This window comes from Fistularia commersonii, chromosome 2, assembly GCF_037954325.1.
Source record: "Fistularia commersonii isolate RoL2024-O1a breed Wild chromosome 2, RoL_Fcom_v1.0, whole genome shotgun sequence".
NCBI classification, from domain to species: domain Eukaryota; kingdom Metazoa; phylum Chordata; class Actinopteri; order Syngnathiformes; family Fistulariidae; genus Fistularia; species Fistularia commersonii.
The window spans coordinates 7,913,885-7,936,203 of NC_141285.1; the positions used below are offsets into that span (position 1 = coordinate 7,913,885).

The 22,319-nt window shown below is 42.0% G+C and overlaps 2 protein-coding genes across 2 annotated transcripts; both read left to right on the forward strand.

The window, feature by feature from the left end:
- The first annotated feature begins 265 nt into the window (after nucleotides 1-265).
- eif3a (eukaryotic translation initiation factor 3 subunit A) lies at nucleotides 266-14,862 on the forward strand. Its single transcript, XM_086165461.1, has 22 exons — nucleotides 266-438; nucleotides 833-1,023; nucleotides 1,138-1,274; nucleotides 1,406-1,569; nucleotides 2,348-2,547; nucleotides 5,699-5,907; nucleotides 5,997-6,168; nucleotides 6,512-6,616; nucleotides 6,712-6,810; nucleotides 6,916-7,032; nucleotides 7,159-7,344; nucleotides 7,512-7,859; nucleotides 7,942-8,046; nucleotides 8,489-8,602; nucleotides 8,698-8,820; nucleotides 8,897-9,050; nucleotides 11,767-11,948; nucleotides 12,036-12,118; nucleotides 12,206-12,648; nucleotides 12,771-12,906; nucleotides 12,987-13,174; nucleotides 14,120-14,862. The coding sequence occupies exons 1-22, from the start codon at nucleotides 390-392 to the stop codon at nucleotides 14,254-14,256; spliced, it is 3,642 nt and encodes a 1,213-aa protein (XP_086021587.1). The 5' UTR covers nucleotides 266-389; the 3' UTR covers nucleotides 14,257-14,862.
- A 2,116-nt stretch (nucleotides 14,863-16,978) lies between these two features.
- emx2 (empty spiracles homeobox 2) lies at nucleotides 16,979-21,423 on the forward strand. Its single transcript, XM_086161254.1, has 3 exons — nucleotides 16,979-17,748; nucleotides 18,882-19,066; nucleotides 20,186-21,423. The coding sequence occupies exons 1-3, from the start codon at nucleotides 17,358-17,360 to the stop codon at nucleotides 20,351-20,353; spliced, it is 744 nt and encodes a 247-aa protein (XP_086017380.1). The 5' UTR covers nucleotides 16,979-17,357; the 3' UTR covers nucleotides 20,354-21,423.
- Nucleotides 21,424-22,319: the final 896 nt, after the last annotated feature.

A 22,319-nucleotide genomic window follows, 5' to 3' on the forward strand; every position in this document is an offset into this window, starting at 1 on the left:
TTGCAGTAGCTATGGACAACATTTTTTGTTGTAATACAAACAGTTCACTAAATTTAACTAAAACTAAACTAACCAAAACTGAATACAACATTAACATTTTTTAGCAATTACAGCCAAATTGGGATACAAACAAGTACCAAGCAAACAAGTACAAACAGTAACGAGTTGTGCAACTACCAATAACAGTCATTTTTGTATTTCATCTTCGAACAAGGAAGGGAGGGGAGTGTTTGATGAACCTGGCAACCCTAGATGGGCCGCTCACGAGGCTCGTCCTTTCTCAACTAGCGCCGTTGCAGTGTGTCAGTGCGTGGCCTGGATGGACTGGTAAAATCTGTCGAAATTCAGTCAAAATAGGATATTCCAAGTTTCACTAGAACATCATCAAAATGCCGGCGTATTTTCAACGCCCAGAGAATGCCCTCAAACGAGCAAACGGTGAGTACAAGTATAGTTTTATGTTTTACATATGTCAGGCTCACATGCTAACAGGCATGTTGGGAAACATTAGCTGCATTAGCCCAAATGCCCTATAACCGAATGCGTTGGCGATGTGAGGCGCTAATGCTAACTACAATGGCGGTGAAGCCATATCTCCTCAGTACAGCTAGCGCGAGTGTCTAAGCTAGTCAGCTTGCAAACCAGGCCGCTCTCCTTTAGGCTTTGGTGTTAGAACGCAAATTCTATGGTTTTGATAGAGATTACTTCAATTTCGGAAAGTGGTTGTGTGCACTGCATACTAAGTTTAGTTCATGGTTGAGAGTATTCGTTGAGGGTTTGACGTTCATTGTGGTCATTGGTATATTTTTGTATACATTTCGTGATTATACAGAGTTTCTGGAAGTCGGTAAGAAACAGCCAGCCTTGGATGTTTTGTACGATGTCATCAAAAGCAAGAAACATCGAACATGGCAGAAGATCCACGAGCCCATCATGCTCAAATACTTGGAGCTCTGCGTCGATCTTCGCAAGAGCCATCTGGCCAAGGAAGGTCTCTATCAGTACAAGAACATCTGCCAGCAGGTGCTTGTTAAGTGAAAACACACACACACACACACACACACATATCTGCAGATTTTTATGTCTACAGTATATTAAAATAATTATTATTTGGTCTGCCTTTGTCTTTCCTTTAAGGTGAATATCAAATCTCTGGAGGATGTGGTTAGGGCTTACTTGAAGCTGGCAGAAGAAAAGACTGAGACTGCTAAAGAGGAATCCCAGCAGATGGTGCTGGACATTGAAGATCTGGACAACATCCAGACCCCAGAGAGGTGAGTTTACTGAATATTTCTGATTTTGTTCAAGTTTCTAATAATTTGATTTGTTATCTGTCATGGTATTTCAATAAAGCTGCTGGTACTTGTTAATTGAGGAAAGTTTACTGTCTACTGTTTGACTTCAGTGTGCTACTGAGTGCTGTAAGCGGAGAGGACACGCAGGATCGCACAGATCGCCTGTTGCTCACACCCTGGGTGAAATTTTTGTGGGAGTCTTACCGTCAGTGCCTGGACCTGCTGCGAAACAACTCCAAAGTCGAGCGCCTTTATCATGATATTGCCCAGCAAGGTAGAGATATACTCAAGAGTGTCTATTATAAAAATTTCAGAAAGTTAATGAAAATCAAAAAAAATATGTTCATCATATTTCATAGGACCTAACACGTATCAATTATCTAAGTGATTCATTGTGCATGTCAGAGTGGACACAAATAAGTCTTATACTTTCAGGTAATCCCTTCAGGGGTCACCACAGTGAAATCAACCTCCTCAATTTAAACCCGATTGTCACTGTCCTCTTCTCTCACATGTGCAAACAAATAAGAATTCTTGTATTATTTAAAAATGCAAAAGAATGGAAAACCACTGGATAGACATGAACACATTTAACTGTATGTTTCCCAGCATAGTGAGTAGTGTAGGTAAAAATTTAATAAGGTACGTTTTAAATCTATAACCTAGAATTTAAGAACGGAAAACTCAGCCCTCTAATATTGTTCTGGTCCTGTTCCTGAACTTATTCAGTCAATCCTTGCTTGTTTGATTAATTAAAAGCTACTTTGCTACTTTGGACTATCTATAAATTGCCATGATATCTTGCCATACTGTATTTAATAAGGACTTAAATATGGCCCTCACAAATAGTTTGAGTATCAGTGATTTTTTTTTTTTTTTTTTTTTAGGAGGAGGCTCAAAGCTTTAATCTTTTTTGCATTGTTCTAAACCTTTACAAAATAGTTATTTGTAATAACCATTACCTGTAATAATAATTTGCTTCATTATTTGCTTCATTTTGACTCAGTTTTCAGATGAGCAAGAGATGACAAAATATATAATCTTTTCTGTAGCATTCAAGTTCTGCCTCCAGTACACTCGCAAAGCAGAGTTTCGCAAGCTGTGTGACAACTTGCGTATGCACCTGGGTCAGATCCAACGACACCACAACCAGAGCACCGCCATCAACCTCAACAACCCTGAGAGTCAGTCCATGCACCTTGAGACGCGTCTGGTACAGCTGGATAGTGCCATCAGCATGGAGCTCTGGCAGGTCTATTCTTTAATAAGAAATCTCTTAAACGTCTGTATGTTAGTATTTTTTCTGTCAGTTCATTACAAATATATTGAAAAGATAAAGAAAAAAAAATGCTGCATTCATTTGTGGTAGATTGCTACTTTTTTCCCCTCACACTGTACTCCCAAATAATTGAAGATCAAATCATGATCAAAAGTGGTGTGTGTGCGTGCGTGCGTGCGTTAGAAATGAAACAACTACAATGGAATTGAAGTTCAGACTTGAAGGTTTAATTCAAGGGGTTGAACCAAACATGTAGGAATTGTATCTATTTTTATACAAACACTCCTCATTTAGGGGCTCAAAAGTAATTGGGAAAAAAAGCATAACCCAAAGTAAAATGTTATTTTTCAATATTTTGTTGAGGATCCTTTGCAGGCGATGACTGCCTGAAGTCTGGAACCCATGGACATCACCAAATGCTGTGTTTCCTCCTTTATGACGCTTTGCCAGGCCTTTACTGCAACTCTCTTCAGCTTTTGCTGTCTTTCTGCCTTAAGTTTTGAATTGAGGAACTGAAATGCATGCTCGATTGGGTTGGGATCTGATTGAATCGGCCATTGCCGAATATTTCACTTCTTTGCTTTAAAAAACTCTTGGGTTGATTTTGCATTATGTTTTGGATCATTGTCAATTCTGGCCCTTGTATTTTTGAGGCTGATTAATGGTTTTCACCTCGTGGTGAATATTTTGTATTTACTCTCATGAAGTCTTCTCTTTATGGTAAACTTAGAAACTGATACACCTACTTCCTGGAGTGTGTTCTTCAGTTGAGTGGATGTTGTGAAGGGGTTTTCCTTCACCTTGGAAAGGATTCAGCAATCATCCACCACTGTTGTCTTCTGTGGACATCCAGGCGTTTTTGAGGTCCAAAGCTCACCAGTGCACTCTTTTTTTTTCTCAGAATGCACCAACCTGTTGATTTGGCTACTCCTATTGCAAGGGACCAACTACTTTTGGTCCCTTGGAAAAGCAGCGGATACATATTTAAGAGCTGTAATTCCTAAACCCTTGCTCCAATTTTGATGTGAATACTCAATTACAGCTGAGTCTGCACTTTAAGTCTATCATTATTATATAATTGTATCCTGAATATGTTTTTGTAAATAGCCAAAATAACAAAACTTGTGTCACTATCCATGAATATGTGTATATATATATGTTTGTATAGATAGATACATAGATAGGTGTGTGTGTGTATATATAAGTAGGTCAATAAGTATTTGATCCCCTTGTGATTTTGCAAGTTCTCTCACTTAGAAATCATGAAGGGGTCTAAAGTTTCCATTGTTGGTGCATTTCTACTGTGAGAGACAGAATCTAAAAAAAACAATCAGAAATCACATTGTATGACTTTTTTTTACAATTTATTTGTACTTGGTGAGTACTTGGTGTGTAATGGAAGGAAAAGTAGATAAGGAGACTTGGTAGTGGAATGAGGAAGCAGTTAGCGAAGAAGCGGGGCACAGAGGACTGAGGAGAACAAACAGGGAGTACAGGGAGACACAATGTAAGGTGAAGATAGAGCTCGTTGTGGCAACTATAGAGGGATAAAGTTGATGAGCCATTCAATGAAGTTGTTGGGAAGAGTAGTGGAAACTAGACTGAGAACAGAAGTCAGCATTTGTGAACAGCAGTATGGCTTCATGCCTAGGAAGAGTACTACAGATGCAATATTTGCGTTGAGAATGCTATAGAAAAGTACAGAGAAGGCCAGAGGGAGCTGCATTGTGTTTTTGTAGACCTAGAAAAAGCATATGACAGGGTGCCAAGAGAGGAACTCTGGTATTGTATGAAGAAGTCTGTAGTGGCTGAGAAGTATGTTACACTGGTACAGGATATGTTTGCTAGCTGTGAGACAGTGGGGCAGTGTGCTGTAGGGGTAACTGAAGTTCAAGGTGGAGGTGGGACTTCATCGTGGATCAGCTCTGAGCACCTTCTTGTTTGCAGTGGTGATGGACAGGCTGACAGATGAAGTTACACAGGACTATCCATGGACCATTATGTTTGCAGATGACATTGTGATCTGCAGTGAGAACAGGGGACAGTCTGAGGAAAATCTAGAGGTGGAGGAATGCCCTGGAAAGGAGAGGAATGAAGGTTACTCGCAGCAAGACTGTAGATGTGTGTGAATAAGAGGAACTCGTGTGGAACTATAAGGCGGCAGGGAGTGGAGATCAAGAAATTGGAGGATTTCAGGTACTTGGGGTCAACAGTCCAGAGCAATGGAGTGTGTGAAAAGAAGTGAAGAGATGGGTTCAAGCAAGTTGGAATGGATTGAGAAAAGTGTTGGGTACTGTGTGATAGAAGACTGTCGACCAGAATGAACCGAAAGGTACAAGACAATTGTGTGACCAGGGATGCTGCACGGCCTAGAAACATTTACAATGACGAAGAGACAGGAGACAGAGCTAGAGGTTGCAGAGATGAAGATGCTACGGTTGTCTGTGGGAGTGACCAGGATGGATAGGATCAGGAATGAGTATCAGAGGAACAGCGCATGTTAGATATTTTTTATTAGAAGGTTAGAGAAGCCAGACTGAGATGGTTTGGTCATGTACAGAGGAGGGATAGTGAATATATTGGTAGACAGATGCTGGAATTGGAGCTGCCAGGCTAGAGGTCTCAAGGAAGACCATAGAGAAGATTTATGGGCATAGTGAGAAAGGATATGACGGTAGTTGGGGTGAAAGAGGAGGATCCAGAGAATAGGTTTAAATGGAGTTGGTTGAGTCGCTGTGGCAACCCCTGAAGGGAAAAGACTAAAGGAGATTGTGTGTGTGTGTGTGTGTGTGTGTGTGTGTGTGTGTGTGTGTGTGTGTGTGTGTGTGTGTGTGTGTGTGTGTGTGTGTGTGTGTGTGTGTGTGTGTGTGTGTACACACATACATATATATGTATGCGTATATATATACACACACGCACACATATATTTACATGTATATGTTCACGCGCATATATATATTTTTTGTTTTGTATATATATATATACCTACACTTGACATACTTATGCTTGTGTGTTTGTGATATATATATATATGTGTGTAAATGTGTGTGTGTGTGTGTGTACATATATAAATATATATATATACACACACACACACACACTTTTTTTTTTTTTTCTTATTCAGGAAGCATTCAAAGCTGTGGAGGACATCCATGGCCTGTTTGCTCTCTCAAAGAAGCCACCTAAACCCCAGCTTATGGCCAACTACTACAATAAGGTGTCTACTGTGTTCTGGAAATCAGGGAATGCCCTGTTCCATGCCTGCACCCTCCACCGGCTCTACCATCTCTCTAGGGAGATGCGCAAGAACCTCACCCAAGAGGAGATGCAGCGGTATCTTACTCATTCACCTTGCAAAATTACCTGAAATACTTGATCTTAGTAGATCCTAAATGGTAATGCCACTCTCCTCCCATTTTCAGGATGTCCACAAGAGTTCTCTTGGCAACACTGTCAATTCCCATCACCCCTGAGCGCACAGACATCGCTCGCCTGCTGGATATGGATGGCATCATTGTAGAGAAACACCGTAGGCTGGCCACCCTTCTGGGCCTACAATCCCCACCAACCCGCCAAAGCCTCATCAATGATATGGTACATCCTGTAGATGAGAAAGGAACTTAAGTATAGCTCCTGAATATTTAATCAGGGTTGGGATATAGGCTTGCTTCAGTTGAACTGATAATTGAGGTTGCTTGATTATGAACACTATTTTTTCCATTGGTAATTTACATTTTCTCTAACAAAAAATAAAGAAGACAAAATGGGGTAAAAATGAAATTAAAAACCATTATCATTATATGATCTTGGTTTTATTCTTTATAAAAAACTAATGTTTACTGCCATTTTAACAATAATTTACAAACAAAAAAAAGTTGCATCAGGTTGTTGGAAACCTCAAATGGCTCATGACAAGTATTTTCATTGACTTTTCTAGGTGAGATTTAACCTGTTGCAGTATGTGGTACCAGACGTGAAAGAACTTTATAACTGGCTGGAGGTGGATTTCCATCCCCTGAAGCTGAGTGGAAGAGTAACCAAGGTACAAATGTGATAAGCAAACTAAAGCAATGTTGTTATTGGTCACCTGCAGCGCATAATATGCTTATATTACACTTTATTTTCATCCTGTCTTAGGTGCTGAACTGGGTCAAAGATCAGGCTGAGAAGGAGTCTGACCTCCAGCAGTACGTGCCTCACCTGCAGAATAACACCATCTTAAGGCTCCTGCAACAAGTAATTACCTTCATTATTTGTTCCCTTATGAAGGTTTTACAGTGACAAAATCTGGTTTTGGTAACCTCATAATTTTTCTTTGTGCAATAAAATCTAAAATCTAAGGTTGCACAGATCTATCAGAGTATCGAGTTCAGCCGCCTTGCATCGCTCGTTCCCTTTGTGGATGCCTTCCAACTGGAGCGCTCTATTGTGGATGCAGCCCGGCACTGTGATTTGCAGGCAAGGCCATGATCATGTGTCATTAAATATCAGGACTGCGTGATAATTTCTTGTCAAAAGTTTAGCCCGAACATCAAGCCTTTGTTGTTCTGCTAAGTCGATACATCCTTCATATTTGTCTTATAGGTCAGAATAGATCATACCTCTCGCACTCTAAGCTTTGGATCTGATTTGAACTACTCAACCAAAGAGGATGCTCCAGTTGGTCCTTTTCTGCAGAACATGCCTTCAGAGCAGATCAGGAACCAGTTGACTGCCATGTCTGCCTCATTGGCCAAGGCCCTACAAGTCATAAAGCCTGCATCTACCTTGGTGAGTTTAACATCATAATGAACAAGAATTGATTGGCTGTTGTCCAACAATAATGATGTGTTAAACTTTAAGTTTAACTTTCAGTTTAACTGATTGCTTTTGGCATGACACTTGAAGTTTTAATCTTAAGTGTGAAATCATTTTTGTACCCATTTGTCCCTTTTCAGCAAGAGCGGGAGGAGCAGAGCCAACAGGCTATCACTGCTTATTTGAAAAATGCCCGTAAGGATCACCAGCGTATCCTGGCTCGGAGACAGACTATTGAGGAGCGCAAGGAACGCCTGGAGAGTCTGAACATCCAGCGTGAGAAGGAGGAACTTGAGCAGCGGGAAGCCGAGATGCAGAAGGTTCGCAAGGCAGAAGAGGAGCGTCTGCGACAAGAGGCCAAAGAGAGAGAGAAGGAGCGCATTATGCAAGAGCATGAGCAGATCAAGAAGAAGACAGTGCGTGAACGGCTAGAGCAAATTAAGAAGACTGAACTTGGAGCCAAGGCCTTCAAGGATATTGACATTGAGGTAAAATGTAACCAGTACAATGGATTTGATTAATCATGTTGAGCTCTGTTTTGCGGAACCAGATTAAAATTAATTTGTGCAGGACCTGGAGGAGCTGGATCCAGACTTTATCATGGCTAAACAAGTTGAGCAGCTGGAGAAGGAGAAAAAAGAACTTCAAGAACGCTTGAAGAACCAGGAGAAGAAGGTAATGCAATGAAACATTAATGCGCCGGTTTCCAACCAAATGGTTTTGGTTCTCAAATTTTGGAGTATCAGCAACAACAAATATCCCTGCTTTGGCTTGCACTTACTTTTGCATTGTTAATATCACAAAGCAGTCATATACAGCAGGACACACAGTTTCTTTCCCTCATTTACTCAATCCAAGCTGTATTAAAGGGTACTAATTAGGTGAGGCTTATCATTAACTTATTTTGCCATTCTCTTTTACTCTGATTAATTAAATATTTTGGTATCCCGCACATCAGTCATTTGTGCCCTAAATTTCACATTCATGGTTATTTGCCTTTTGACATACTTGATGTTTCTTTACAAATTGAAAATGCAGATACAAAAACGACTTGATGGAAACTGTTGTTGTCTGCACCTTAACGTGACAAGAGTACTGCTTTTTGTATTTCATGCAGATTGACTATTTTGAGAGGGCCAAACGTCTTGAAGAAATTCCACTTATCAAAAAGGCCTATGAAGAGCAGCGTGTAAAGGACATGGAACTATGGGAGCTCCAGGAGGAGGAGAGGGTACATAGAAAAAAAATCTTTTTGAATGTGAAATTCTTTGAACTTTACAGTAATGTTTATATACTTATTCATAGTATCATTTATTTATTTTGTAGATCAGCAACATGAAAGTTGAACGAGAGAAGGCTCTGGAGCACAAGAAGCGCATGTCCAGAATGATGGAGGACAAAGAGAACTTTTTGTCTAAAATAACAGCTGCTCGTAGCTTCATTTATGAGGTGAAATAAATCTACTGATGTTGTGCTCAGGTCACTGTAGGATCCTTCACAAATATACTGTTCTGTCTTAATAAAGGAAAAACTGAAAGCATTCGAGGAGCGCTTGGTAGAAGAACGAAAGTTGCGTCTTGAAGAAAGGAAGAGACAGCGTAAAGAGGACCGGCGCAACACTTACTACCGCCAGAAGGAGGAAGAGGCACAACGTATTCATGAGGAGCAACTCAAGAAAGGTAACTATTTTGTGTTAATATGGGTCATGCACTGAATAGTCACATGAGTTAAGTAGGCAAGTTGTTGGCACTTTAAACTGTTAAAATTTTGTGAATGTGAAATGGTAGTAGTTAGAAGTGCTCTGAGTTATCCCAGCTTTTCTCTTGGGGTTGGTTTTAATTTTCCTCAAAATTGCCCAATAATTACTTGGACAGTTTCCCTCAGTTTGCCCATCAGCTTCTAAGGTGAACCTGTCATTGTCCCAGGTCTACATACTTGTCGACTCGGCCTGGAAAAACTGCATCTTCTTCTTTCTCTTCGTCTTCTTTCGGCTTTTCCCTTCAGGGGTCGCCACAGCGAATCAACTTTCTCCATCTAGCCCTATTCTCCGTATCCTCCTCTCTCACCTCAACTACCTTCATATCCTTTCTCACTATGTCTATAAATCTTCTCTTTGGTCTTCCTCGAGACCTCTTGCCTGGCAGCTCCAATTCACGCATCCGTCTACCAATACATTTTCTATTCCTCCTCTGTACATGACCGAACCATCTCAGTCTGGCTTCTCTGACCTTCTCTCCAAAACATCTAACATGGGCTGTTCCTCTGATAGACTCATTCCTGATCCTATCCATCCTGGTCACTCCCAAAGAGAACCTGATCATCCTCATCTGTGCAACCTCTAGTTCTGCCTGCTGTCTTTTGGTCATTGTAACAGTTTCTCTTGTCAGTTTTCTCAGTCTTTCTCTTGTACACCTTTCCTTTTATTCCGGCTGATAGTCTTCTATCACATAGTACCCCTGACTCTTTTCTCCACCCATTCCAACCTGCTTGGACCCGTCTCTTCACTTCTTTTCCACACTCTCCATTTCTCTGGACTGTTGACCCAAAGTACCTGAAATCCTCCAGCTTCTTGATCTCCACTCCCTGTAGCCTCACCGTTCCACCCGAGTTCCTCTCATTCACACACATATATTCTGTCTTGCTGCGACTAACTTTCATTCCTCTCCTTTCCAGAGCATACCTCCACCTCTCCAGTTTTTCCTCCACCTTGTTGTCTGCTCTCACTACAGATCATAATGTCATCCACAAACATCATGGTCCATGGGGATTCCTGTCTAACCTCATCTGTCAGCCTGTCCATCACCATTGCGAACAAGAAGGGGCTCAGAGCTGATCCCTGATGGAGTCCCACCTCCACCTTGAACTTCTCTGTTACCCCTACAGCACACCGTACCAATGTCTCACAGCTAGCATACATGTCCTTCACCAGTTAAACATACTTTTGCCACTCCAGACTTCCTCATACAATACCAGAGCTCCTCTCTTGGCACCCTGTCATATGCCTTTTCTAGGTCTACAAAAACGCAATGCAACTCCCTGTGGCCTTCTCTGTACTTTTCTATTAGCATTCTCTACGCAAATACTGCATCTGTAGTACTCTTTCTAGGCATGAAGCCATACTGCTGTTCACAAATGCTGACTTCTGTTCTCAGTCTAGTTTCCACTACTCTTTCCAACAACTTCATTGTATGGCTCATCAACTTTATCCCTCTATAGTTGCCGCAATTCTGCACATCCCCTTTATTCTTAGAAATAGGCACCATTACACTTTGTCTCCATTTTTCAGGCATCTTCTCACTCTCGAAGATCTTGTTGAATAATCTAGTCAGAAAATCTACCGCTGCTTCTCCTAGACACTTCCACACCTCCACAGGTGTATCATCAGGACTAACTGCTTTTCCACTCTTCATCCTCTTCAATGCCTTCCTCACTTCACTTTTACTAATTTGTGCTTTTTTGTGGTCTACAGTAGTCACCTCCTCTACCCTTGCCTCTCTTTCATTTTCCACATTCATCAGCTCTTCAAAGTACTCTTTCCATCTTCCCATCTCTCTTCTAGCATCTGTCAATACATTTCCGTCTATCCTTAATTACCCGGACCTGTTGTACATCCTTTCCATTATTATCTCTGTTTTGATAACTCCTACTCCATTTCTCTTCTTGTCATTACCATAATAGTACAACATAAGGCCTGCTCCTAACCTTCTAGCCTTACTACCTTTCCACCTGGTCTCCTGGACACACAGTATATCCACCTTCCTTCTCTGCATCATGTCGACCAACTCTCTACCTTTTCCTGTCATAGTCCAGATATTCAAAGTCCCTACTCTCAGTCCCAGGCTCTTTCCTTTCCTCCTCTCTTCCTCTCTGCTTCTGAACACGCACTCCTCCTCCTCTTGTTCTTTTTTTCAACCCAAAGTAGCCCAGGTTCCATTAGTACCCTGTAGGTCATCAGTACCGATGGCGGTCGTTGTTCACCCGGTCCACGACCGATCCGGTATCATATAGTTATGGTTGACTCGCATGTTTGGTTTTGCCAAAGTTTTATGCCAGATGCCCTTCCTGACGCAACCCTCTGCATTTATCCGGGCTTGGGACCGGCACAGGGAGACACTGGTCCGTGCCCCCCCAAGGTAGGCTTGGGGAGACACGGGCCAGTGCCGCCCTGAGGCTACATTCCTGGAAAAACTGCATATTGCACTGATATATTCTTGAGTCAGTTCACTTTAATTTTGCCATACCATTTTTGTCTGACTTTCTGCCCCACTCAGTGTGTTGATGGGGTGTTTGCTTCTAGTAGACCAGAGAAGGAGGCTGCTTTAGCATTCCAAATGATACCTGCTTCGGCATATGTGTTTATTATCAAGATCTGACCCTCGTGGTAATTTGCCATAGAGCGCGAGGAGCGTGAACGCCTTGAACAAGAGCAACGAGAGGAGGAGGAAAGGGAGTACCAGGAACGTCTGCGCAAACTGGAGGAGCAGGAACGAAAACAACGTGCTCGTCAGCAGGAGATTGAGGAACGTGAACGTCGTCGTGAAGAGGAGAGAAGGGCTCCCCAAGAGGATAAGTCAAAGGTGAATTTTTGTTTTGTTTTGTAGCCTGACTGTTATGCTGCCTTGTTTCAATGGTCCCCAACAACAGTATATTTGTTCATGGTACAGGACTGGGGTGAAAAGGAAGAAGGCGGATGGAGAAAGCGCACTGATGGAGGTGATTCAGACTGGCGTCGTCCTGTGGCTGACAGGTATGTAATGATAACCAAAACCTCTCTCCCTAATCCTAATTTGTTCAGAAACTATATTTGTCTCCTTTATTTCCACTGCCTCTCAAGGGACTGGAGACAAGAAAGTCGTGATGACGTCAAAGACGATAGAGACACACCCTACAGGCGGGGAGAAGGTCTGCGCAGGGGTGCAGATGATAGGCCTCGCCGTGGCTTTGATGATGACCGTCCTCCACGTAGAGGAATGGATGAAGACAGAGGTCTACGTCGAGGCTTTGATGATGACCGTGGGCCAAGGAGGGCTGGAGATGAAGATCGTGGCCCAAGGCGTGGTTTCGATGATGATCGTGGTCCCAGGCGTGTTTTTGATGATGACAGGGCTTCACGAAGAGGCATGGATGACTCAAGGGGTCTAAGGCGCGGAGATGATGACTGGGGCCCCAGAAGAGGAGGAGGAGATGATGACAGAGGAGGAAGGCGAGGTATGGACGATGGACCACGTCGTGGTGGTGGTGATGATTTGAAACCCTGGAAGCCTCTCAGTAGACCTGGTGAGAATTTAACTATCTCCAAACTGTTCAGAATGGCTTTTTATATTGTTGTTTTGTGTGTTCCTTTTTCTCTCCAATCCACTTTTGAGAGATGGATTGACAAGTCAGATCCTCTGTTGCAGGTGGCTGGCGTGAGCGGGAGAAGGCTAGAGAGGAGAGCTGGGGGCCTCCCCGTGGCAGTGCACATGATGAGAGAGATGATGATGATGATGCTGAGGAAAGATCCAGTGAACGCTTTAGAGAGCGTTTTTCTCAGAGGTGGATCAGACATGAGCATGTGTAGAAATTATTATAAGGAAGTTTCACAGATGGGGTAACAAGTGTGACTGTACATTCAGGGAGGATTCTAACTGGAGGAGAGCTGGTGGAGATGAGGGAGGAGGCTGGAGGGAATCCCGTAGAGAGGACGTTGATCGGGGTGACCGTGATGAGCACCGAGACCGAGACCACGATGAGCGCAGAGCCCGTCTTGACAGAGACCGTAATGATGAAACTCAGAGATGCCCACCTAGAGATCAAGATGACGGTAAGTAGAGGAAATATAAGTGCTATGTAAAATGCTGTGTACACATTTTTTTAAACAGCTTAAGAAAAAAAGAAGTAGTACATGTATGTGTATAAATGTAATAATATATAATGATTGATCTGAATCCTGCAGATCCTGCTTTGATTGTCATATACCCTCACAGAATGTATATGGTAGACATTAACATAGATTCATGAGTGCAATAAAGTACAAAATAATGAATCGATATTGGTTGTGTATGCTATAGATGACATCAAGATAATGTGAATGACTTAAGTGTTCCTTAGATTTTCACTGAAAAATCCTTCAGGGTTTAGCTTAGCAAATGAGGGTGAAGCAGTACTGTATTACTTTTCCAACAGCCAAGCAAAAAGCAAAATGCTGGTTAAAGGTATGGCTAATGGTCCTACAGTAGTACTGATTTTTCTGATCTCTCTGTTATGGTCATGTCAAGTGTTAATATTAGATTCAACAATTGCTTATGAATTAACATCCAGATGGATCCACGGCATAAACTGTTACATTACATTACATTATAGTCATTTGGCAGACGCATTTATCCAAAGCGACTCACAAAAAGTGTAAATCAGTCACCAAAGTTTCAAAGCACCAGTAGTTGGAAGTCAGAAGTGACCACTCTACCAAATAGCCATCTCAAAATCATATACATACATACATTCATTTCTTCGTTTTTTTTTTTTTGTTTGTTTTTTTCGGGGGGGTCTTAGTGCGATTACTGGGGTAGTGCTTGGTGAAGAGGTATGTTTAAATTAGTAGTGAAATGCTTTTGCAGAAGAAAATTTTGAAGAATCTTGATCTATGTGAGATGGTGTGTTCTCAGCTAGCAGGCGTCACTATAATCCTTTTCACTGCAGAGGAAGGTTTTCCCCTTCCGACGTACCCCTGTCATAGTTGATATGGTTTATGTTCTCTTTATTTCCTTAGGAGGCTCTTGGCGGCGTGGGGGTGATGAAAGGCGTGAAGAGCGAGAGCGGCCCAGGGACCGGGAGCGTGATCGTGAAATCCCTCGTCGCACTAAGAACGAAACTGACGACGATGGCTGGACCACTGTCCGCCGCTGAGTCCTAATGTCGGCATCAACACAGTTCAGATTATAATTTCATTTTGATGAATAAACTTCACTATCTCATCAACCATTTAGCCAAGCCACAGTGATGAATATATGAGAAGCTTCTAATATTCTATTAATTTTGATTGAAATATTTGTACACCATAGATTACCTGAGGATTTTTCTTCATTCTGATGGGGGTGCCTATTACCTCATGTGAACTATTATTATAAACATGACTGCCCCTAGTGCTTAGGAGTGCAAGTGAAGAGAAAAAAAAAACAAAACAAAAAAAACAAATTCCTTGTATACCAATCTCAGATTGCAATGCAGACTCACTGAATCACCAACTGCCTCGTTTGAATTAACCTTTGGATAGATGTGATACTGTGGCTAATAACCAATACTCGTGGTAGTAATGAGTTGAAATCTGTCACCTGCCTCAGTGATCTCTGCAAAGTTTCAGAAGCTTTTGAGATGATCTCATTTGGATGTGCATGCTTAGAGTATTAAATTGTCTGGGTTTGATATAAAGTGTGCTTCTATCTTACTGAAATCAATGGTCTCACATGGTCGCATGTGTACAGATAAAGCCTTCATTAAAAAAAATAAACACTTCCTCTGTGCTTCCTGTATTTGGTCAAAATTCAGCAATCTGCGCTTTAAAGAAGGATGTCTGAATTTCCAAAAAAATTGTCTCCAGTCTGTAGTGATCCTGTCTCCACCCAGATAGACTTAGCTTGGTGTCACGGTTTAAAATAGTTGACCGCGGCACTGCTACGAACCAATTATTTGTGTCCTTGTTGGTAGTGAATCTCGATAAGACCACAATTCTCTTAACCCCCCCCCCCCCAAATTGATTGTTTTGTTTAGCGGGCTTTCTCACAGCCTACAATTTGCAACATTAACTGGTCTTATTGAAATGTCAAAAAACACATGTTAAAACGAATGACAAAAATTTTAGGGAACTGGTATTGATAGATGCTCAAAGCAGAAAGCCAAAAAAGATGGTTGGAAAATGTGTATTCTCTTAGACCAGGAAAGATGAATTCATTAATTACCTGAGAACCAAAAGGGATTTTTTAAACTACAAAATTTATTTAGACCCACCAATGATAAAGAAGTGATAGAAGATGTATGTTTGCGGTGAGAGAATATGAAGGTAGTTGGTGTGAGAGATGAGTATACATAGATGGAAAAGAATTATTTGCTGTGGTGACCCCTGAAGGGAAAAGCCAAAAGGAGAAGAAGAGTACGATGCAAGTGATAATTTGGATAATAAGACAAATCTCAGGATGTTAAGCTGATTTCAGCTCCACGCTTGTCTGACATCCACCCGTCACAGCCACTTAGATGAACTTAGGTCTTCATTGTGAAGGTGAGGCCCATTAGATCCCATTTTTTTTATTTCTCATTTTATCACGGGCCGTCTGCAGCCACTAGAGGGCGGAAACGTATCGTTAACAGGCCGAATACCCTTCGCACGTCGCACATAACGCGCGCGGCTTCAGAGTATGGAGTTTTTGATGGCAGTGCAAATTTGGGGACGTAACGTTCGTGGCCCACGTGTCGTTAGGTAGTCATCCACGGACAAGAGGTAACCAAACGAAAACATATTCCTCCAACGTGCAAGACATTTCCATAGAATGTAATTTTTCGCCAAGCTCCGACTCCTGATAAAAGAATAGAACCATTATTATTATTTGATTTTTGTTTTTTCTTGTTTTTGTGCTGTTATTAAAACGTGATATTAAGTACTTGATAACTATATTATTAATCATTACATATACAAAATCTATATCCGTCCAAATGAAAAAGTCCGTGATGGCGCTTAAATTATTCACCGTTGAACTGCAGAATCCGGCAGATTGAAAAATCTTGTGTTATTCTGTGGCTTTTGAACTCTTGACATTCCTTTTTGAAATCAGCAACACGCCGACACATCGACAACGTCTGCATCAATAGCGATATAAAAGACAACTTAATTGATAATACTACAGCTAACACTACAACTAATGGTAATAATAATCATCATAATAATAATAATTGTATGATAATAATTACTATGGAGAATACTACATTTAAAGACAACTTTGATTATATTTTTCTCAGGGTGATTTAAAAAAAGGGAAAAGACAAAAGAATTTAGAATAATAAAATCAAACCAAATAAAAAAAAACAAAAAGAGGAGAACAGTGAAAGCGAGGACGTGCTGTGATGGCATGAATCTGCGTCTTATCTGTGTATTATTCATCGAGGGAGGCCCTCGCAGACACGGGAACACGTCTCGATTATACACGCGTGCGCGTTGCTGTGGGTAAGTCAGGCAAACACACGCGCGCGCCTACACACAGACACAAACATGGGTGCGCGCTGATGGTGGAATTTGGGCTTTTTTGGGAGTTAGCGCGGTGAGTAATGCCTTGGAGATGAGATTCTCCACATCCAATCCCGTACTCTTCAAACGAAAAACACACAGTAAAGAAATTATGACAATTCTAAAAACGGTTAATCAAAAAAGAAAATAAATGAAGGGGGCGCAGTTACAAATAGATACGTGCGCCAGGGCAAAACGCAGAAAAATGGCTGATAAAAACGAGGAGCAGAGGCCTCCGGAGCGGGTCCGTATGACTGCGCGCGGTCGTGTGGATGCGTGCACGCGCGGTAGTGGTGGTGGGGGGGTCCTCTGTGGACGAATCCTCTCTGCGTCGCATGTTCGAGTCCGCCTCTCCGCGCCCAGGCCGCTTCCCATTGACGCACTTTTTAAGCGTCTTCCTGTACTGAAGCTTAAGGCGAGCAGCCGCGGCGGAGAACGATCACCATGCCTGTACAGCCTGCGCAGGAAGCGCCCTCTCGAACAAACGCACCGTCTGAAGAACCTGCACGCATCGAGCCGCCCAGGAGCGCCGTCACATCCATGGATTAGTCTGGGAGTATCTGCGTACTTTTTTTCCTTCCAAATTCGACGTTTTCAACATCACTGCCCCTTCACCCCTCAACTTATCCGTGTAGAAACTTCTCTCCCCTTCTTTTTCCTCAACTGTGGAGTATTTTTTGAACCAGAGCGTCTTCGTCAACTTCGACTTAAACTGGGGAATTTGGACTATCAGACCATGTTCCAACCAACACCCAAGAGGTGTTTCACGATAGAGTCATTGGTGGCGAAGGATAACCCGGTACCGGCGTCCCGCTCCGAGGAGCCCATCAGGCCGGCGGCGCTCAGCTATGCAAACTCCGGCCAGATGAACCCCTTCTTGAACGGCTTCCACTCCGGCGGAAGGGGCGTCTACTCGAATCCGGACTTGGTGTTCGCCGAGGCGGTGTCTCATCCGCCGAACTCCGCTGTACCGGTGCATCCGGTGGCCCCGCCGCATGCCCTGGCGGCTCACCCGCTTTCTTCCTCACACAGTCCGCACCCTCTTTTTGCCAGCCAGCAAAGGGACCCTTCAACTTTCTACCCTTGGTTATTACACAGATATAGATACTTGGGTCACAGATTTCAAGGTGAGTTTATTTTTCTTTTCGTTCGGGTCACTTTCACGCACATTTATAAACATTGGCAAGTGGCTTTTTTTCTGCTCTGTGGTTGGTGGAAAAAAAAATGTGCCTCGTCCTCAGGCCACTTTTTGTGTGTGTGTTTGTGTGTGTGCGCGCGTGGGTATTTGTTTATTTGTATGGATCTATTTGAACTATATTTCGGCCAAATACTGAATGTATTTTCATGCGTTGATTAAGTAATCTATTTTTAAATACCCAAATTAAACAAACCCCGAACCTCAGAATGAACGCTGTTTCAACTGAAGCCCAGATATACTGTTCAGGGTTAGGAACCTGACGGGAAAGAATGTTTGCATACTGACAATCTACAACTTAAATATTCTGTATTCTTAAAAATGTAATTATTGTTTTTATTACCACTACTGTCACTACAAAAACAAGATTTTTTATTGTTTTTAAAAATTGTTTTATTTATGATATTCGTCGTATTCCTCGTATAATTTAAGTATAGAAGAACAAGCTGTTATAAGAAAAATCCTACGACAGAATTTATTTCAATTGTTTCATTCAATAAGCTGAACTGATTGGCCGACAAAGGTGACAGTGACACTTACTCTGCTGTTTTCGGTCAAATTTTCAGTATATAATATCTTGTTTTATTGCATTTTTCTGACTATCAGCTTTCACTAAAATTTGAGACTTTAAGTATTTTTGAAATTGACAACCTCTTTTTCTTATTTTTTCTCTCGCGTCCTTTTCGTTATTGTTTATTTAAGCTTTACTTGACCTGAGGATGTGTTTACCATCGTCGGGGGTTTCAGCGTTAATTTCATTACAGGCCCAGGATTATGGTCGATTTCTGCTCTGTCTTCGTCCTCTGATTCCTACACGAGAATAATCTGTCAGTAACATCAAGCATAATTATTTATATTTGATAAATATATAACATATTTTGGATCAGTTTTCTGTCTTTTTGCAACCCACTCGGAAATAGTCTGTATTTGCGCCAGCTCTCCACGCAGGCCTGTCAATTGTGCGGAAATGTCAACATCTCACAAATAAAAACTAATAAGGAATAAAAAGAAAATCATGACAGCTCAAAACTCAAGATATTAGTGAACTTTCTTGCTTGTCCCCAGGTAACGAAACGAGTCCAGAGAGCTTTCTTTTGCACAACGCGCTGGCCAGGAAGCCCAAAAGAATCCGCACGGCGTTTTCCCCCTCGCAGCTGCTGCGGCTCGAGCACGCGTTCGAGAAGAATCATTACGTGGTGGGAGCAGAGAGGAAGCAGCTCGCCCACAGTCTTAGCCTTACAGAAACTCAGGTAAGAACCGCGCATTTAACCCCCCAATGATGCCCTTTTATTGCACCTGCACGGACGCGTCACTTTGTTTTATTTTATTTTATTTTATTTTATTTTATTTTATTTTATTTTATTTTATTTTATTTTATTTTATTTTGAAAGTGCGTGGTACTTTTCTGACGCTTGCAGGCCGCTACAAAAGTTGAAAGCGGTGTGATTAAACAGTTCGAAACATATTTCCTCTCCATGTCGATATGTAAAAAATGTACGAAAATGTACGCAAAACAAAAAATTAAAGCAAAGAGATTCTAGTCATTAGCTCGGACTGTCAGTGGTAGTTGAGGGGAGGGGATTTGCTGGCCACCGTCATCGTACAGGCCTAACCTAGTTTAACAGAGGCTGAATTACTCTGTTTTCGGGGGGGGGGTGCTTTTTAAAATGGGGGGAAATTAAGTCGTTAACAATTTTATGCGATGGTACAAAGAGAGAGGGATGAGAGAACCCCCGACATATTTAAGATGCTGTTTGAGCCCATCACCCCGTCTTTTGTCTGCTGCGTCTCATTTGGTCGCGGGGGCCTTTGGAGGAACTGGTGGGCGAAACGAACCATCACCTACTTCAGTTAATCCACGAAGGGCTCATTAAACGCTCCACGGCCCGGTGTGACAAAGCAGGACTCGGCAGATTATCGATTTAACACGATGTCCGGCCCCCACAGACCCTCCGATCAATACAACGGACACTGTGGAAGCACGTGTTAACGACAGTCACTTGTCTACTTTCGTTCAAACAATGGGATAAAAACACTGTATGTGAGAGGGAAAACAAAAATATAGAAATATTCATATTCAACATTCCAGTTTTATCATGCTTGTTTCATTCTAGTGTTAAAAGTGAAATACCAGTTTCCTTTTAAGATGCTATTTTATTTAAAAACAATAGCAGTAATTTAATAATTCATCGTCTTTGTCCTCGCAGCTGCTTTATATATATATATAATTTCCTTGTTGCTCGTCTTTAACCCCGCCGCACAAACAACGCGGCCCTTATACGCGCCCGACCAATCGGCGCCGGCCCGCTGATATAGTGATCCAGCGTATTGTGCTCCTCCGACTCACCTCCTCCTCCTCCTCCTCACAGGTAAAAGTGTGGTTTCAGAACCGGAGGACGAAGTTCAAGCGGCAGAAGTTAGAGGAGGAGGGCTCGGAGTCTCAGCAGAAGAAGAAGGGATCGCATCACATAAATCGGTGGCGACTGGCGACGAAACAGGCGAGCCCGGAGGAGATCGATGTCACGTCGGACGATTAAAAAAGACTAATTTCATTGGACATGGATACTGGATGAAAAAAAAAAACAATGTGAGGGTAAAAAAGCCAATGCCATATTTGAGTTCTCCGAGAATCGGCAGCTGAGAGGGCGAGAGAATCCCTGCTGGCCGCGCTGTCACTGCGCGGCTCTGCCAGTCCACACGAGCCGGGACCATGTGACACCGTCTCAGTACCTGAACCCTTCCGCAACACCACCTCCACCACGATCAGTAGATTTATTTTCCCTTCCGATTCATATTGGACGTTTGCACTTGATATTTTATTAAGAAAATTAAAAAAAAAAAAAAACACAAAAAATTTCCAGTCAAGATACCAAACACTTTTGTAAAACCTGCATTGCATGCCCCCCGTAGTTGTTTTAATTTGACACTCCCAACGAGAGGTAAAAAGAAAAAAAAACATATTTTATCTCTATTTTCAAGCGGAGAGATGTCGTGCTTCTTCCTTTTTACAAAGTGTGCAGTCTTTCATTAATGATTCTCGTGTTCAAGTGATTGTGAAAACATACGAAGTAGCGGTGCTGCGTTATAGTGTTTTTTTTCTTGAGTAAAAAAGAAGAACAGCATTTTTAGGACTGAAAAAAGGATAATCCAACCAAGAGGTCAAAATATTCAACGGAAGGTATCAGGACATTCCTTTAATCTAAAGCTTTACCAGTGTGTCGCTGTGGCCACGCAGCTCTGGTCAGGACGTGACCCTCCAATGGAAAGTTGTCACGAAAGACTAAAATAAAAGAATTGAGACAAACATAAACCGAATAAAAAACAACAAAACTTCAAGCACTGAGCGTATTCCATGTACAGAAGTGATTACTGTTAAACCCTCTTTTACAGAATGTAAATAATTTTTGTGTTTGTGTTAAGTTTGCTACAATTTTAACACAAAGTATACTTCCAAGAAGTATGTAATTGTCAATATTTTGTCAATAAAGTTTTATCAGTATGTTGCGCGCAGTAAAAGAATAGGCTTTTGCTTTAATGAGTGGACAGGAAACGGCGACTTTTTTCTAAATTCTGGAGTTCTCGGCTCTGCGGCTGCGACGGTTTGATTTAAAGGGACAGAAAGAGACCTTGGAAGCTTTTGTGAAAGTGCAAATCAGTTTGGGCAATTATCATGCGAGTAATATGTGTGTGTGTGTGTGGGGGGGGGGGGTAGCCCAGTGGTCCACTTTAATCTCTTAATCCACGGATCCAAGGGGGCTTGGTTGGACATAATTTAGTACAATCTGACTACCCCTCACGACGCGATAAGGGAAGGTTGCAATGGGCAGTAGAATGGGATCTTTGTCTAAAATCTTGTCTTGTGCCGCAAGAGGCGCGAGGAGAAATTGCTGCGCGAGGACGCATTCGAAACGACAGAAATAAAAAATAAACAACGGTACTATTTTAAGTAATCTTACAATTTGAACGTGCGACATTTGTTCAAAAAATTAAGGCCGATGTTTTTTAATTACCTCGTGTTTACCCTTTTTGTGTGTTTTGTTTAAATGGTTGATGGTGGGGGGGCATATAGGGAATTCTTAATCGTTCTATAGATTATAACAGCAATAAAAAAATCCGAGAATACCATTAGCTTTGGAGGAAAAAAAAGAAAAAAAACTAAAAGCTTTATTACAAACCCAGCTTTGAAAGAGGGGGGGATTAGAGGACTGAAAGGGTCCCACAATAGTTAGAAGAAAAGGTTTCATGCTAATGAGGTTAATGCCCTTTGTATCTCCGGACTCCACAACTTCATTACTCCTATCTCGGGCAACACGGAGCGGCTCAGAGCCTCACAATCCACTCGAGCCTCTCCCTTCCCTGCTTGCAAAGAAGGATTTGATAGCAGCCCTGTTCAAACTAGATAATTATATCTTTTCAAGTTGGAATTAAGATAAAGAAAGTGCAGTGGAGGCGGTGAGCCTTGATCCACCGCAAACAAATTTGGCGCACCGCGCACCCCTCTGC